Genomic DNA, 19,024 nt, shown 5'->3' with positions numbered 1-19,024 from the left:
TAAAACTGTAGTTTGCAAACTGGGGACGGTTGACTGTCTGCCAATATTTTTTAGGCTAAAAAGAACCTACTGCAGCTCCTGACTGGCAGCCTTTTTGCAGCCAAGCATGGCATGCAGATAGTCTTTGACGTAGAACTGTAACTGAGCCTGGCAATAACGGTCATAAGTTGTGACTGTCGTAAAGAGGGTCATCACATTTTTATGACCACACCCTCTGCGGTCTCTAGGTAGGGCGCAAAAAGAATGTTCTACCTCCAGCTTGAAAAAAGATTTCCTGATTTTGCTTTAGGTAGAGTATTACACCCACTCTTGCAGTTCCTTATATGAACTGAACGTGCAAAGAGCACCAGTCCATATTTACATTCAGAAATGTGTATTTCATTAGGATATTTCTGAAGCGAATCACATTGTGAATAATAATTACGATGTTAGGCTGACCTTGTAGAAACACAGATCTTGGCCTCTCTTTAGTTACAGTATGGAGAAAATAATACCGTAATCAAGGAACTACCAAGGAGAAAATTATGTACCCCCAACACTGGGTGGGCAAGCTACTGCATATAAACGGGGACCATTTATAATGTTTATACCCTGTTTATAAACCCCATACTCTTCCAACTCTGTTACTGTTACTTTGCTAGCACTGATGATGTTACCTGGTTGGGTAATGAAACATCTGCAGGTAAATAACCATGCTCAGAGAGCACAAAAAACTCCACAGTTCAACCCTGACCTACAGATATATATAAATATATATATACAGTGATAGCACTGTTCCAATATTTGAGGGGCTCCTACAAAGATGAGTGGGTCAAATTATTTTCCAAAGCACCAGAAGGCAAGGCAAGAAACAATGGTTGGAAACTAACCAAGGAGAGAAGCAATCTAGAACTAAGGAGAAATTTTCTAACTGTGAGAGCAATTAATCAGTGGAATAGCTTGCCTTCAGAAGTTGCGGGTGCTCCATCACTTTCAAAAAGAGACTGGACAACCATTTGTCTGAAATGATATAGGGTCTCCTGCTCAAGCAGGGGGTTGGACTAGAAGATCTCCAAGGTCCCTTCCAATTCTATTATTCTATGTTCTAAGATATTCTCTTCTATTGGAGTTTTGTGGTTCTGGTCACAGATGAGCCTGGCTTATCCATCATTCCTGCTGATTCTTAATAGCAGTCCAAAAAAAATCCTTCTGGACTGGTCTTTAAGGTACTTCTATTGATCCTTGGCCAGGAGTGTTTTGAGATAAGCTATCTCTGATCCTAGAGGCTTGATGTAGCCATCCTGATCAACTTGTTAGAGGTAGAATCTCCTCTTCCTGTGTAAGGCCACCCTCCATGAATTCAAATCCTTTCCCGCTCATTACCTTCCCATCCTCCTTTGGTCTTATCCTGGATTGTATTGGACTTTGGCACCTTCTGAAATTTGATTCAGCAGAGTTTGTTGTCAAACTGGCTCGATACAGGATGGGCGAAGTAGGTAACCTCACAGGCGAATTAGGAACAAAAACAGGTGAAGAGGAGACCGAATACCTGCCAGCATCTCCCGATGCAGCTGAGGAGGAAAAATATAGGAGTGTTAAGGTTCAGCCAGGCCATTTCTTCACCATGCCCTTCAGAGGTGGGTTTCAGCAGGTTCTGACCAGTTCTGGAAACCGGTGGTGGAAATTTTGAGTAGTTCGGAGAACCGGTAGTAAAAATTCTGATTGGCCCTGCTCCCATCTAATCTTTGCCTCCTAAATCCCAATTTATATGGAAGAAATGGGGATTTTACAGTAACCTTCCTCTGGATTGGGGGGGGAATGGAGATTTTACAATATCCTTCCCCTGCCACGCCCACCAAGCCATGCCACACCCACAGAGCCGGTAGTAAAAAAAATTGAAACCCACCACTGATGCCCTTGCTAATCCCAGGAGGAGTCAAGCGGAAAGAAGAAAGAGAAGAAGTTGTGTTTGGAGTGAAATTTGAACTCATGACTTTATCATTATCATTTGCTCTCCTCTGATGGGCAATTGGACACGATGTTTTGCATGCAACTGGCTGTTCTGTGAATAGTGTTAAAGTAACAGTAGATATGCAAAAAAAAAAAAGAGGGCAGATCCTATTATTGAGGGGCTTATTTATTTGGCTGTTCTGAACTGAGTGGAGAAGAATTTTTTTTTCTTTTGCAAAAGCTCTGTCCAAATCTGAACTCCATTCAGGCCCTCTGTTGATGTTTCAGTTTGCAAACAAACTCCATTGGCTACATTACGTACTTTTTATTTTTATTTATTTATTTATTTATTTGTCACACAGTATATATAAGCGTAAGCATGAAATAACTATACAGGGGGGCAGAGGTCGGCCCCGAGGCGCCTCACTTGTGGGGTGCCGCAGGGGTCGATCCTCTCGCCCCTTCTGTTTAACATCTACATGAAGCCGCTGGGTGAGATCATCAGTGGTTTCGGTGTGAGGTACCAGCTGTATGCGGATGACACCCAGCTGTACTTTTCCACACCGGACCACCCCAACGAAGCTATCGAAGTGCTGTCCCGGTGTCTGGAGGCCGTACGGGTCTGGATGGGGAGAAACAGGCCCAAGCTCAATCCCTCCAAGACAGAGTGGCTGTGGATGCCGGCATCCCGGTACAGTCAGCTAAATCCGCGGCTGACCATCGGTGGCGAGTCATTGGCCCCGATGGAGAGGGTGCGCAACTTAGGCGTCCTCCTGGGTGGACGGCTGTCTCTAGGAGATCATTTGACGGCCGGCTCCCGGGGAGCGGTCTACCAGGTTCGCCTGGTACGCCAGTTGCGCCCCTTTCTGGACCGGGATGCCCTATGCACGGTCACTCACGCACTCGTGACGTCTCGCCTGGATTACTGCAATGCTCTCTACATGGGGCTCCCCTTGAAGGGCATCCGGAGGCTACAGTTAGTCCAGAATGCGGCTGCGCGGGTGATAGATGGAGCCCCTCGTGGCTCCCGCATAACACCTATCCTGCGCAGACTGCATTGGCTACCTGTGGCCTTCTGGGTGCGCTTCAAGGTTTTGGTGACCACCTTTAAAGCGCTCCATGGCATAGGGCCGGGTTATTTACGGGACCGCCTGCTGCTACCGAATACCTCTCACCGACCCGTGCGCTCTCATAGAGAGGGACTCCTCAGGTGCCGCCAGCGAGGCAATGTCGCCTGGCGACGCCCAGGAAGGGCCTTCTCTGTGGGGCTCCCACCCTCTGGAACGAACTACCCCTGGACTTCGTCAGCTTCGGACCTTCGACCTTCCGCGAGCTTAAAACATACTTATTTAATTGCAGGACTGAGTTAGATTTTAATTTATGGGTTTTAAATTGGGTTTTATTTCTATATTTTTAATTATTGGGCTTTTAGAATAAGTTTCTTAATTGTTTTTATATTGTATTTATGTGTTTTTTAAGTGCCTGTAAACCGCCCTGAGTCCTTCGGGAGATAGGGCGGTATATAAATATGATCAAATAAATAAATAAATAAATAAATAAATAAAATACAATATATAAGCATATATGTAAGTATGAGTATGTAATAATTATATTAATTGGATATAAAGAAAGGAAACAATAGGACAGGAACGGTAGGCACTCTTGTGCTCTTATGCATGCTCCTTACAGACCTCTTAGGAATGGGGTGAGGTCAATAATAGTTTTTGGTTGAAGCTTTGGGGATTGTAATTTTTGTAATTTGTAATTTTTGTAATTTTTGTAAATTTTGTAATTTGTAATTTTTTTAATTTGTAATTTTTGGGGATTTGTAATTTTTTAATTGATTTTTTGGTTGTAAGTCAAGGACTGTAGATAGTCCTTGACTTACAACCATTCGTTTAGCGATCGTGCGAAGTTACAAAAGTGCTGAAAAAAGCAACTTACAACTGGTCCACGCACATGACCACTGCAGCAGCTTCCCAGTCATGTGATCAAAATTTGGGCACTTGGCAACTAGCATGAACTTAAAGGTGGTTTGCTTTTCACAAATACGTAAGTGTCACGTGATCGCCATTTGCAACCTTCCCAGCTCGCTTCCAACAACCAAAGTCAATGGGGGAAGCCAGATTTGCTTAATAATGACCACATGATTCACTGAACAACTGCAGTGGTTTGCTTCACAACTGGGGGGTGGAGGCGGAAGGTCATAAAATGGGGCATGCATAAGAGCACCAACGTGCCTACCGTTCCTGTCCTAATGTTCCCTTTGATAGTATCCAATTTCATATAGTTATTACATACTTATGATTATATTTATGCTTTATATGGTATAGTTATTTCATGCTTATACTTATATATACTGTTGTGACAAATAAAAAAAATAAATTAAAAAAATGGGCAAATACTTACTTGCCTTGCTTAGCAATAGACACTATGAACCCAATTGTGATTGTAAGTCGAGAACCAAGGTCCCTTCCCACTCTGTTATTCTGTTAATGACCTGCATGTGATTGACACCATGTCCAGTTTGCCTCCAGCTATTCCCTTTTTTCCTACCTAGGTATGGGATTGGGCTAGAAGACCTCCAAGGTCCCTTCCAACTCCGATCCTATTCTATTCTATTCTATTCTATTCTATTCTATTCTATTCTATTCTATTCTATTCTATTCTATTCTATTCTATTCTATCCTGCATGTGATTGACACTGTGTCCAGTTTTCCTCCAGCTGTTCCCTTTTTTCCTGCCTAGGCAGAGGGTTGGACTAGAAGACCTCCAAGGTTCCTTCCAACTCCGATTCTATTCTATTCTATTCTATTCTATTCTATTCTATTCTATTCTATTCTATTCTATTCTATTCTATTCTATTCTGCCTCCCAGAATAATAAATATGGGGTGATGGAAGTCCTTTGGATGTGAAATAAATTCATAAAGTGATCATTGCTGGGATTTCATTTTCCCCACTGTTGCTTTAAGCTTAGAAGATTGACCTTTTCCATTCAATGGTACATTTTTATATCAAATTGTGGGCACTGTGGCACTTATTCTCCTCTAATTCTGCTCCTAATCCTTGGCTATACGATTAATTGATAGAGAGTCCCCAGTTGAAGTCTGTCCTTCAGTCAAATAAGTATATCAACCCGAACACCATTATTGTGCAATACGGTACTGCATATAAGTAGTATTGTGTAATGTACTTGAATCATTGTGTATTTAACTCACATTTTTATTACTTATTTATTTAAGAAAACATGCATGGCTGCCCACTCACTCTCAGTGACTCTGGGCAGCTAACAGAAATTAAAGTTAATTTACAAACAAGAAAAAAACCCACAATATTCCCTATCCCCATGGAGACAATAATCAAATAAGCCACTTGATGGACTCCATCTCACTCTGCATTCTGAGTTTCTTTGGGTATTTATGGACCCTTGCATTAAAGGAATGGAATATAATTTTATATTAACAAAATATAAGTAATTAAATACACTAAAAGGAAACTTAGTATGATAGGAGGTCCTAATGTAGACCTAATAGAAAAATGTGGATTAGACAGCATCACCACCAGATGGATTCGTAATTGGCTGACCAACCACACTCAAGGTGTAGTCAATAGAACTGCATCTACATGAATGGAAGTATGCAGTGGGGTCCTCCAAGGCTCTGTTTTAGGCCCAGGACTCTTCAACATCTTCACTAATGATTTGGACAAGGAGATAGATGGGGAACTCATCAAATTTGCAGACAACACCAAGCTAGCAGGGATAGCCAAAACTCCGGAAGATAGGCTTAAGATAAAGGAGGATCTGGACAGACTTGCTATCTAACAAAATGCAATTCAATGGCGAAAAAAGTAAGGTTCTACATTTAGGCAAGAAAAACAAAATGCACAGGTACCGTATACGTGGTACCTCACTCAATAGTAGTAACTGTGAGAGGGATCTTGGAGTCCTAGTGGGACAGCCATTTAAATATGATCCAGCTGTGTGCAGCAGCTGCCAATAAAGCCAACACAGTTCTAGGCTGTATAAACAGAGGGATAGAATCAAGATCATGTGAAGTCTTAATACCACTTTATAATGCCTCGGTAAGGCCACATTTGGAATACTGCATCCAGTTTTGGTTGCCACAATGTAAAAAAAGATGTTGAGACTCTAGAAAGAGTGCAAAGAAGAGCAGCAAAGATGATTAGGGGACTGGAGTCTAAAACATTTGGAGAACGGTTGCAGGAACTGGGTATGTCTAGTTTAATAAAAAGAAGGATTAGGGAGACATGATAGCAGTGTTCCAATATCTCAGAGGCTGCCACAAAGAAGAGGGAGTCAAGCTATTCTCCAAAGCACCTGAAGGCAGGACAAGAAACAATGGGTGGAAACTAATCAAGGAGAGAAGCAACTTAGAACTAAGGAGAAATTTCCTGACAATTAGAACAATTAATCAGTGGAACAACTTGCCTCCAGAAGTTGTGAATGCTCCAACACTGGAAGTTTTTAAGAAGAGATTGGATAACCATTTGACTGAAGTGGTGTAGGGTTTCCTGCCTAAGCAGGGGGTTAGTCTAGAAGACCTCCAAGGTCCCTTCCAACTCTGTTATTCTATTCTAAACAGCCTTCCCTGGTAGCAAGGATCCGTTACCTCCGTATCATTTCACCAACTACATTGTGACTGTTGTGGTTTTGATTATAGCAAGAGCAATAGCACTTAGACTTATATACTGCTTCACAGTGCTTTATAGCCCTCTCTAAGCGGTTTACAGAGTCAGCCAGTGGTGGGATTGAGGTAATTTAACAACCGGTTCTCTGGCCTAATGATTTCTTCCAACAACCAGTTTGCCAAACTTCTCAGAAAGTTAACAACCGGTTCTCCCGAAGTGGTGCGAACTGGCTGAATCCCACCACTGGAGTCAGCCTATTGCCCCTCGACACTCAGGCTCCTCATTTTACCCACCTCGGAAGGATGGAAGGCTCAGTCAATCTTGCATTATGATTTAGAAACGTTTAGTTGTCTTTGAAAATAGAGGCCAGCCTTCTCTAACAGAGTGCCCTCCATGCCTCAGGTGTTCTGCTCTTAACTCCCAGAAATTGCTATTCTAATATTTGGAGAACACAGATAGTCCTCGACTTACAACCATGATTGAGATCTGAATTTCCATTGTTAAGCAGGGAAATTATTAGGTGAGTCATATCCTATTTTACAGCCTTTTTTTTTTTTTTGCCATGGTTACATGAATCATTGCAATTGTTAAATGAATCATACAGTCCTTCAGAATCTGGCATCTCTGATTGTCTCTGCGTGTGGGAAGCCACCTGGGAGGGTTACAATGGTGACCACATGACCCTGGGACATCACAAATGTTTGTAACTACAGGCCGGTTGCCCAAAAGTCTGAATTTTGATCACATGACGGTAGAGATGCTGCAATGGTCGTAAGTGGCCGACCCGTCGTAAGTCATTTTTTTCACTGTCCTGGTAACTTTGAATAGTCGCTAAACAAATGGTTGCAAGTCAAGGACTTCCTGCCCTATTTTACATCATTGTAAATGAGCTTTAAATAAAGAGTTATGAGATATATTAAGCTCAGTAATTTGAATCAGAGGTCTCCAACCTTGGCAACTTTAAGCCTGGCGGACTTCAACTCCCAGAATTCCCCAGCCAGCAAAGAATTCCCCAGAACAGGGGTCTCCAAACTTGGTCCCTTTAAGACTTGTGGACTTCAATTCCCAGAGTCCCTCAGCCAGCTTTGAGTTGAAGTCCACAAGTCTTAAAGGGACCAAGGTTGGAGACCCCTGTTCTGGGGAATTCTTTGCTGGCTGGGGAATTCTGGGAGTTGAAGTCTGACCAGCTTAAAGTTGCCAAGGTTGGAGACCCCTGATTGAAAGGGAGGAAAAGGGCCTGAAAATGCAGGGCAGGTGGAAGAATATTGCCCCAATTTTTAAAAACTTGGTGAAAAGAAGAGTAGTGTTACATTAAAAGCAACTTATCTGTTCTACCCAGAACAAGATTTGAGGACAGAGCTAAAACAAAAACAGAACCGTCAAGAAGAAAGCTCCTGCGATTTCGACCAACCATGTCAAATGCTGACTTGCGCTCTTATTAACTCGCTTAATAAATTAATAAATTACATTAATAAATAAATTAATTAACTCTTATTGCTCGTTTCGGCAGCACATATACTAAAATTGGAATGATACAGAGAAGATTAGCATGGCCCCTGCGCAAGGAGGACACGCAAATTGGTGAAGCGTTCCATATTTTTAAGGGGCGTGCGTAAGTGCACCTGCGTGCCTACCGTCCCTGTCCTAATATTCCTTTTTACTTACTCTTTTCATGTATCCAAATTACGTTTATACTTTTACCTGTTATCTTATATATGATTGACAAATAAATAAATAAAACTCAGTTAATACTGGAAATCTCTTGACAGGAACCACCCTTGAACAATACAAATCCCCTGCTTACAAGGAGACATTTTTCAAACATGACATGCATGCAGTATGGTGTCTCCTCCACTTATGCTAGTCAGAAGAACCCACCACGCTTTTGTTGTTATTCTCCGTTTCTCTTACCTGAACTTTGAGATGACACCCGTGAACTTGGGAGCTCCTGTGCAGTCCAATTGTTTTTTCTCCTCTGCTCTTGAAGTTCCAGTTCTCTTTGCAAAGCATCCTGGATCTCCTGGTCAATCAGAATGGATGTCCGGGGCCGCCATGTCTTCAGAGTATAAAGCTCCTCTCGTGGAGCTGGTTTCTGAGGTTTATGCTCTTTTCTCTGAAGGCTTCGGGGTCCCTGATCTTCAGGAAAAGAGAACTGGCATTTGCGAACCGGAATGGCAAAATGTTGCTTCTTTAACACAAACTTGTCTCTTGGGGCTTTCAAATCTTGGCTACAAGGAGGAAATCGGCTAGTAGGGAAATCCATCTTCGCAGAAGAAGCAGCGGAGCACGTTTTTAAGGATGGCTCATTTCCTGAGGTTTTCTTGCCAAAAGTTGGAACTGAAGAGGGCTGATGGAGCTCCGAGCTCCAGTTCACATTCTGGCTTGCAATCCCTTCTCTGGGTGGGACAACATTGCAACAGAGTGTTGCAGAGTCTCCATGGAGGGTCTCCAGCAGCTCCCCCTGTTTCTTTTGTTTGTCCAGAGAAGGCAGGGGAACCTCTTCCTCTTCTCGCTCAAAAATTTTCCGACGTTCTGCAAGCTCTTGGCGAAGTCCTCCTCGGTCATACATTCCCAGCAACCTCCCTTCCTTTTGCAGGTCCTCCTCACGCTTGGCTTCCTGCTCAATCTCCCTCTGGACAAAAAAGGAAATGTGAGGTTTATCCTTCCCTTTCCTGGAGGAAGCTGGAGAAGAGACTGGGGAGGAGAGGAGCGGCTTGGATCGGATCTCCACCAGATCCTCTTTGGTATTGATTCGCTGGATGCCCCTCTCCTTCCAAAGGTTCTCTTCCCTCTCCATGGCCAACCTGATTTCCCGCTCAATGGGGGTCTCATTCCTAACTTCTGGCTCTTTTGCAGGATCTTGGCCTCTGGCCAGAGGATTTCCTGATTCTTTCTCGAATGTCCTCTCATTAACGTTGCCTGCGCTCATATCAACCTCCAAGCCAGAGGGTATCTTTCCTGCAGAAACAAAAGCAGTTCCTAAATAAGAACTGGCTTTTCTTTGGGGGAGAACGAGGTCTCCTCCAATTGAGTTTTCTCTCAATTTTCTCTGGCTGAATTCGTCTAATTCCTTATTGTTCCTTGGCATTTCAGCATTCCGGGGTTCTTTGCTCCCAAAAGCATGGTTTGTTGCCTTCAGCTCCCTTGGAGAAGGAATGTGTCTCTTGGGTTCCAACAACATCTTTGGATTAGTCTTTTCCAGTGCGAGAAACTGCTGTCGGGCAGCAGCAAAATTTATCTGTTCTGTGTCTATGTTCTCAGGATTGACAGGGATGATTGTCCAATCCGGGGAAGGATTGTCAAAACAAAGAGCAAAGCTAGTGGGGTTCTTCTTTCTGGGTTCTGTGGTCACCTTGCCAAGAGAGGACGTGCCGATGGCTTCCAACTCATTTGTAGAGCTCCATTTTTCTGCCATTGTGTTGCTTTTCCTCACAACTTGTCTCCTGATAACCTCCTGCCGTTCATCTTCCAGTTCTTTGGCTATTTCTGGTGAGACATCTTTGGAGGGAATCTTATACTGTAACTCCTCGTCATCTTCTTCATAGAGTCTGGAAGGTTTCTTCTCCCCTTTGTAAGCCCGGATGTCATAGTGTGAGCCAGATCTGAGCACTTCCAACTTGGATTCTCTGTCTGGGGATGGCATCCAGAGATCTGTCCTTCCATTTATAGATTTGGTCATGCACCAGGATTGATCTTCTGTGGGATCTAACATCTTCCATCCATTTTCAACCTTCAATTCAGGTTGACCCAAGTCAAGAATCTCACCTTCTTTGTCCTTAGATCTCATTTCTTGTTGTAAGACCACTTCTTGACCACTCTGCTCATGTTGATCTTCATAACCGAGCTCTGTGTTCTGGGGCGAATTGAAGGGAATGTCCCTGGTGCTGGACTTCATATTTGGAAGAGAGATTTCATAGATGTTGTCTTCAGTTTGTGGAAGATGTTCGTTAGTGATAGGGATCTCTTGGGTCATCCAGTTTTCTTGAGAAATATTTGCATCAACAACTGGGCTTTGTCGATTCTAAAGGACAAGAGAGGACATTTAGATAAAAACATTTCCTAATATATATTATACAAAACAGGGTAGTGCTTAAGACATTGAACTGAAACAGGGAAGACTCAAGTTCCACTCTGAATGCTTTGGGTGATTTTGGGCCTCTTCTCCTTCCTCTCCTCTCCTCTCCTCTCCTCTCCTCAAGTTACCTCATAGGATTGTGTGATAGAGATATGATAACCATATGGTAGATATGGTTTCAGGATTAAATCTTAGAAAGTGGATCTCTTTCATGATTATCTACATATTAAAACGTCTTCCACCGTAGCCAGTCCCCCCACCTCCATCTCTCCACATGACTGGCTTATAAAAAAGAAAATGTCCACAGTGTAATAGGATAATAATAATGACAACGTAATCAGCACTTATTTTTAATTTAGAACCAGAGCAACATATAAATACTTCTTATGATGCTTTCCTAATTGGTTCCAAAGGCCCTCTGGAAAAGTTCCTTCTTGACCTGCTGCTGGAAAGTAGGTTTAGGCTTATTAAGGAATCCTCACAATTAAGTTGTTAAGGCCTTCTTTCTCTTTCCACCAAAGGGCTCAGACCAATTTATCAGAATGAAATTGTTCTTAACAGTAACACCATGGAGTAGAGGAGAAAAGCAAATCTAAGAAGGATTTTATGGCTAAGGAGAAACTCTCACTTCTAATGCTACCTTGGACATCCAGAGCTATGAACAAATGACTTTTTTTTGTGATTCTTCATCTTCTTAAAGGTAAAGGTAAAGGTTTCCCTCACACGTATGTGCTAGTCATTCCCGACTCTAGGGGGTGGTGCTCATCTCCGTTTCAAAGCTGAAGAGCCACCGCTGTCCGAAGATGTCTCCGTGGTCATGTGGCCGGCATGACTTAATGCCAAAGGCGCACGGAACGCTGTTACCTTCCCACCAAAGATGGTCCCTATTTTTCTACTTGTATTTTTTATGTGCTTTCGAACTGCTAGGTTGGCAGAAGCTGGGACAAGTAACGGGAGCTCACACCGTTACGCGGCACTCGGGATTCAAACCGCTGAACTGCCAACCTTTCGATCGACAAGCTCACTGTCTTATCCACTGAGCCACCACATCCCGCATCTTCTTAGTGACCAGAAAAAGTACAAACACCACAGATTTCTTCAAAGGGAAGGGCTTCTGGTGGCTCAGACTGCTAAGACAGTCTGTTATTAACAGCAGCTGCTTGCAATTACTGCAGGTTCAAGTCCCACCAGGCCCAAGGTTGACTCAGCCTTCCATCCTTTATAAAGTAGGTAAAATGAGGACCCAGATTGTTGGGGGCAATAAGTTGACTTTGTATATAATATACAAATGGATGAAGACTATTGCTTGACATAGTGTAAGCCGCCCTGAGTCTTCGGAGAAGGGCGGGATATAAATGCTGGGATATAAGGGCTGGGAAGTGGCTCAACAAGCTAATGTAGCCTGTTATTAACACACAGCTGCCTGCAATTACTGCAGGCTCGAGTCCCACCAGGCCCAAGGTTGACTCAGCCTTCCATCCTTTATAAGGTAGGTAAAATGAGGACCCAGTTTGTTGGGGGGGCAATAAGTTGACTTTGTATATAAATATGCAAATAGAATGAGATTATTGCCTTACACAATGTAAGCCGCCCTGAGTCTTTGGAGAAGGGCGGGATATAAATTCAAATTAAAAAAAATAAAAATAAAAAAATAAAAATAAAAAAAACAGGGGCTCCCAAACATTGTGGTACCCTGAGCATCTGCAATAGTGATAGTATATGTCAAAGCTGACACACCACAACGTTTGGGTGACATGCTGGTATTCACCAACACCCAACACACTCAAAAACATCCCCCCCCTTTCTTGTGTGATTTTCAGAAGCTATGAAGGCTGTGTGAGAATAGGTATGCTGTCACACAGAGTCTGGACTCTCCAGAAATCAAACAAGGGGGCCGTGTTCTCACATGGTGGGTTTCAAAAATTTTTACTACTGTTTCTGTGGGTGTGGCTTGGTGGGCATGGCATGGCTTGTTCCATGTGGCTTGGTAGGCATGGCAGGGGAAGGATACTGCAAAATCTCCATTCCCACCCCACTCCAAGGGAAGGATACTGCAAAAGCTCCATTCCCACCGCAATCCAGGTGAAGGATACTGCAAAATCCCCATTTCCTCCTGATCAGCTGGGACTCAGGAGGAAAAGAATAGATGGGGGCAGGGCCAGTCAGAATTTTTACTACCGGTTCTCCAGAACTGGTCAGAACCTGCTGAAACCCACCTCTGCCGTGTTCTCAAGTGGTCTCCAGAGCCTCCAAAAATGATTTTGTTTTACTTATATTTCACTTTTGTAATTATCCAACATTTCCTTATATAATATATAACTTCACACACAACTGGACTGCATTTTCTAAATAAATGAATACGTGGAGAATTGTTTCTCTTTTGTTGAGGGAAGGTGCCACACTAGCAGAGTCAAGTTAAGCATTTGCTGAATTTTTGACATGCTGCCATCACTACTCTACAATGAGAAATTATTTATATGAATAGAGTTAATGGGTTAAGAGTTGGTCAAGAAATAGAATAAGCATGCAGTAAAACAATATACAATTGAATAACAGGGTTGGAAGAGACCTTAGAAGTCTCTATACCAAGAGACCCTATACATTCTGGACAAATGGCTGTCCAATTGCTTCTTAAAAACCTCCAGTGATGGAGCGCCAGTGGTGGGGTTCAAAAACTTTTACTACTGGTTCTGTGGGTGTGCCTTGGTGGAGATGGCTTGGTTGGTGTGGCAGGGGAAGGATACTGTAAAATCTCCATTTCCTCCCAATCGGCAGAGAATAGATGGGGGTGGGGCCAGTCAGAATTTTTACTACCGGTCCTCTGAACTATTCAAAATTTCTGCTACCGGTTCTCCAGAACTGGTCAGAACCTGCTGAAAACTACCTCTGTGGAGCGCCCACAATTTCTGGAGGCAAGTTGTTCCACTGATTAATTGTTCTCGCTGCCAGGAAGTTTCTCCTTAGTTTTAGGTTGGTTTTCTCCTTGATATGTTTTCATCTGTTACTTCTTGTCCTGCTTTCAGGTGCTTTGGAGAACAGATCAATCCACTTTTCTCTGTGACAGCCCCTCAGATACTGGAAGGCTACTATCATGTCACCCCCTTGTCCTTCTGTTAAACCAGACATATCTAGTTCCCACAACCGTTCATTGTACAATTTAGCCTCCAGAGCCCTTATCTTGTTCTATATGTTGAGACCTTTAATAATGCCTACCCCATTATCATCCCAGTGTCCCAGGGACCCCTCAACTCTCCAGTCTTGTTGTGGACTTGTGCAGGCAGGGTTGGGCAAAATTTTAACAGGCTCCTATTTTACCTACATAAGCTTTATCAGGTTTTGGGGGGGAAATGCAATTTGTCAGCCCTTGCTCAAGCTGCCATTCTTTCTTTACATGGGTTGATTTGTTACGGAGATGAAGAGGTGTCTGCCATTGAAATTGAGACCTAAGATGATGTCTGTTCTGGATAAAATTCTGCAAAGCTTTAAATATAAGACACCAATATCCTAGAATCCATGGCCCAGCCAAGCTGGCTACCCTGTGATAAAAGATGAGTAACTATTACCCTCTACTGGATGAATCAAGAGTTTCAATTTATGTTGAATAGGTGAGAGAAAAAAACAAAACCTGCAAAAACAAACATTTATTTTTCACACAATCCACAATTAGCAGAATCCAAGCTTATTTTTAAAGATTGTGTAACCGGAATTGAGGTTTTTGGCATCGTGACACGGTATTAGTTTTGCAATTATGAGGGGCAAAACAAAAAATATGTGTGGTAAATTGTTTCACAGCAAGAAAATGGTATACAGGTAGTCTTTGACTTATACTGCAATTGACCCCAAAAATTATGTTGTTAAGTGAGTTTTGCCCCATTTTATGACCTTTTCCGACAAAGTTGTTAAGTGAATAATTGCAGTTGTTAGATTAGCAACCCAGTTGTTAAGTGAATCTGGCTTTCCCATTAATGTTGCTTGTCAGCGAGTCACCAAAGGTGATCATATGATCCCAGGACACCACAACTGCCATAAATACAAACCAGTTGCGAAATATCTGAATTTTGATCATATGCCCATGGGGATGCTCAAACATTGTAAGCATGAAAAATGATCGTAAGTCACTTTTTTCAGTGTCGTCGTAACTTTGAACAGTCACTAAACAAACTGTTGTAAGTCAAGGACTACCTGAACTTTAAACCCAAAGGTCATGCAACTTCCAATTAAACTCCATTCCTCAGGCTTGGATATTCAACAATTCCGTAAAGACGTGCTAACGATGGATGATTTCAGCAAGAAGAAATCTGCTAGTTTCATTTTTCATTCTTTAACAACAACAACAACAACAAAAAGGAATCTGGGTTGAAGGGGGTGGAAAACTGGGCTTAAACTAACCAAATAAGTTTCACTAATACACATACACTTCTTTTTTCTGCCTTTGAATCAATCTTGATTTCTGCTGAGCATCAGGACAAGTCTTTGCAGTTTTCTTGGCCACATTTTTCAAAAGTGGCTTCTCATTGCTTGCTTCTTCCTAGGGCTGAGTAGGAGTGACTGGCCCAAGGTCACCCAATTGAGTTGATACCCAAAACAAGATTAGAACTCAGGTTCAATGTTTCTAGTCCAGCACCTTCACCCATATGTCAAACTGGTTCTTGAGTTGAGGAAAAGGGACTGGCCCAAATACACTCCGGTGTCTGGCTGTCTAAATCAGGACTAAAATTGACAGTTATGCAAAGCTGGCTGAGGAATTCTGGGAGTTGAAGTCCACAAGTCTTAAAGTTGCCAAGGCTGGAGACCCCTGCTATATTAAATGGCTTTCCTCCCTCAGTTCAGATTATGTCATTTAGATCTGCGTCATGCTGTTTTTTTCCATTTAAATTTAATTTGTACATTTGTGGGGAAAAAAACTTATTATGCAAAATACAAAAAAAAAAAAAAGCCCTACTGACTGTTTTTTTGGAGCCCTTCTTCCAAAGGAAACCAAACCCAGATAAGTTCCCTCTGGAGAGCATTTCAGGACCCACAGTCCAGTGGAGCTAGTAATTCTGGTTTTAGAAATGGGATCAAATTTCTTTGCAAGAGAAGAAAAATTAGACCCAAAAAGAAGAAACTGCCCAGCTCCAAGTTGGAGAGCTGTCAGATTTCGTCTTCTTTCATTTTTGCAATCTTAAATTTTATTCTTTTCCTACATCAGTCTGAGAATTAAAAAAAAAGTTTGCAGGTACATTTGTACATGCTTTGGTATGCACGTCTCTCTTCCTGCTCAAAGTTTTTGCAAGTGAGCACTTTTCCTAGTGTTTTGCATTCACATGTGTATTTTGCAAATTATATTTTATCTTCTTATCTTTAAAAAAGAACTATATTGCAAAACTGAGATTGCTGTAAATTCTTGCACCAACCTAAAAATAAAATGTGGTGAACTAAGAATCTCTCTTCCATCCCCACACCAGGTGTAATTCAAGCTGATTTTGGAAACCTTAACACAACAAGCTGGAGACAAACTTTGATGTCTCAGAGCAGCATTCACATCAGCAAAAGGGTACCAGAGGTACTATCTAAGAGTCATTTTTGAGCTATTTCTTGGCACCTGCCAGGCTTCTGATGTACCTTTACCTTAAAGGGAAGTTTCTTTTAATTAAAAGAAAAAGAGCATCTTGAGCCTCCAGTATATATTGTTTCCAAGATTGCCTCTGGAGACTTTGTAAACTCCACTGAGATGCTCAGGATTAAATGACACATCAGTGCAGTCTGCAACTCCATTTGAAAGAGCGTTCACTAGAAAAATAAAATAAAGGATTAGGGGAATTGAAATCCATCCTCAAATTGGAGGAAGCTAACACATCCCTTACAGGCCACTTTCAGCCCAGGAGAGAACTAATTCAGTACACCTTCTGTACTGAGCTGAGGTGATTAAAACCCCTAACTCCTAATCTGGATTGGAGCCCCTAACCCCTCTGCCAAATTTCTGGGCTCAAGACCAACCTCCTCAGGGCTTCATCCAGATTTATCATCTCCCCAGACTGCTTAGATGTCCCCAAATGAACCCAGCCCAATCCCATTCTTTATACGTTACCTGGAGAGATGCTGCAGATGGTGCCTGTTGTGTAAACAATCCCACAGTGACAACAGAGGGGGCGACTAGTTTGACTGTGATGTGGGGAAAGGGAAATTTGATGTCCAGAAGGTATATTTTGGCTGCTGCCTCCCTCCCCCCGCCAACTACGTAGCTCGGTTTGTTCAGGCTTCAAGCCAGATGCTTTCCTTTGCCCCCCCAGGGAGCAGAGGGATGTTTCAGGCGGATGTGGGGTGGGGAGAACAAAGTGCAATAGACTGCCGTTATCTGAGTCACAGGTTCTCTCCCCAGGAGAACAAGCTGGCCTTGTTTAATTCTCACCTCGCAGTGGGAATCACATCTATTGTGTGCTCTCAGGTGTTTGGTATCTAATGCCGCCTTGTTTCTTTTCCTTGAACGCTCAGCTCAGAGGCTTCTGTGCGAAAGGAATTACTCGAGAATCTCCACTATGCAGGCAAACTGAGATGGCGCACAGATTGTGGTTTAACCCAGGTTTGTTGGTTTTTAAATGAGTTGCTGTTACTGGATTCACACGTGCCAAGCCACAAACCAAGGGAACAGGATTGAAATGTTCGATCCAGCGTTTCTCAGCTTAAAAAACTGGAAGATGTATGGACTTAACGCGTTGAAATCCACACATCTTCAAGTTGCCATGGTTGAGAAACGCTGGTTTGGACAATTCTAGGAGGCAGTTTTCGGAGGGAAGGAGGTTAAAAAAAGTGGATGAAATCAAGCTGAGATTTGATAGGCCTGTTTTTGCTTGATCTTTTCGCCTCTTATTCCTCCAGCACCACCCAGAATGGGACTATTGAATTCTGGCGGGGCCCCAAATGTACTAGAAAATGGGCAGATGAGCTACAAGAGGGCTGAAGGTTGCCCACCCCAATCTAGTCGTAGGCCCAGGCCTAGATAAACCACATTACATCTTAGCCCAGGCACAAGATATGAAACCAGTGACTTCACCGTGACTGATGAAAATTAAAAAGAAATATTTTTGAGCAGCCAAGCTTTGTAAGGGCCCGCTTCTACTGGGCCAATCAGCTTGAATCTGGTAGGTATGGGCAAGAATGGAAGAATCTTTTTTGTCTGATATGGTATAGGCTTTCCTGCCTGAGGAGGGGGTTGGACTAGAAGACCTCCAAAGTCCCTTCCAACTCTGTTATTCTGTTCTGTTCTGTTCTGTTCTGTTCTGTTCTGTTCTGATCTGTTCTGCTCTGCTCTGTTCTATTCTATACTATTCTATTCTACTCAACTCTCTTCTATTCTATTCTATCCCCCCCCCAAAGCTTTGCAGAAACACCTGGTTGGCATACCAGAGTGAGCCAGATGTCTCTTTTGATTTAAGCCAGAGGAACATTTATTTTTGTCAGATTCTCTGTAGGCATAAACAGTCTATCTGCAAATAATTATTATGGCAGATACGTAATGGGTGAATGAATTGTTGCTTTCATGCGCCTGATTGTCGGCTTCCTAGAAATACCCCTCCCACTGTTATAGTATACCAAAGCAACTAGACAAACTTGCTTTGAATTAGCACGATAGTTCTTAAAAGGTGTTTCAATCTTGCAGTATGCTAACGCAGTGAAGGACCAATCAGAGAACGGGATTGAGATGTTGCTGAATTATAATTCACAGCACCCTCAGAAACACCTTATCATAAATGATGAGGGATGCTGGTTTTATGGTTCAAATAGAAGAAAATATTTACGTCTCAGGGTTGAACTATGGGGTCCTTGGTGCTGATGATGTTACCTAGTTTGGTAATGAAATGTTTGCAAGAAAACCACCAAGGTCAGAGAGCACCAAGGACTCCCCCCCATTTATTGTTCAGCCACATCAGAAGCGCAACAGGTTTGCCACACCTGATTTACGTGATCAGGTAGGTTGGTTCTACAACTCTCTCTCTCTCTCTCTTTTTTTTATTTTGTCACAACAGTATACACAAGCATCAACATAAATCAGCAAAATATCATATAAGCATATATATGAGCAAAAGTATGTAATAATTATATTAATTTGATATAATGAAAGGAAACATTAGGACAGGAACGGTAGGCACATTTGTGCTCTAATGCATGCCCCTTTTCTCTGGATTCTCCCCATCGATTTTTGCTAATAGTTATTTTATTCCTTGGCTGTTGTTGGGGTATTTAAATCACTTAAAAACATGTTAACAAACAAACAAAAGAACTACCAAACCAAACTGAACAAAACCCTCATTTGTCTTGAAGAAAGGCGGTACCAAAAATTGTTCTGCTGCCTGTTTTCTTCTTGTTTTATGCCTGCTTTTATTTTTGGG

General features: G+C 42.5%; 1 protein-coding gene and 1 non-coding gene across 4 annotated transcripts in view; one reads left to right on the top strand and one right to left on the bottom strand.

Moving 5' to 3' along the window:
• MISP (mitotic spindle positioning) overlaps positions 1–19,024 on the bottom strand; it is a 60,195-nt gene that overhangs the window by 17,051 nt on the left and 24,120 nt on the right. For all 3 annotated transcript variants that reach the window (XM_058163292.1, XM_058163293.1, XM_058163294.1), the window contains exons 2-3: positions 8,492–10,601; positions 1,363–1,550 (exon numbers count right to left, since the gene is read on the bottom strand). In XM_058163292.1, coding sequence (XP_058019275.1) covers positions 1,363–1,550; positions 8,492–10,601 — 2,298 coding nt within the window. The remainder of the gene's footprint in view (positions 1–1,362; positions 1,551–8,491; positions 10,602–19,024) is intronic.
• LOC131189442 (U6 spliceosomal RNA) lies at positions 8,075–8,181 on the top strand. The gene has a single exon (XR_009153047.1). It is a non-coding gene; the product is annotated as a U6 spliceosomal RNA (small nuclear RNA).

This window comes from Ahaetulla prasina, chromosome 1 (genome assembly GCF_028640845.1).
Source record: "Ahaetulla prasina isolate Xishuangbanna chromosome 1, ASM2864084v1, whole genome shotgun sequence".
NCBI classification, from domain to species: domain Eukaryota; kingdom Metazoa; phylum Chordata; class Lepidosauria; order Squamata; family Colubridae; genus Ahaetulla; species Ahaetulla prasina.
Note: the sequence above shows the minus strand (reverse complement) of the source record. Positions and strands in the feature narration are given on the sequence as shown.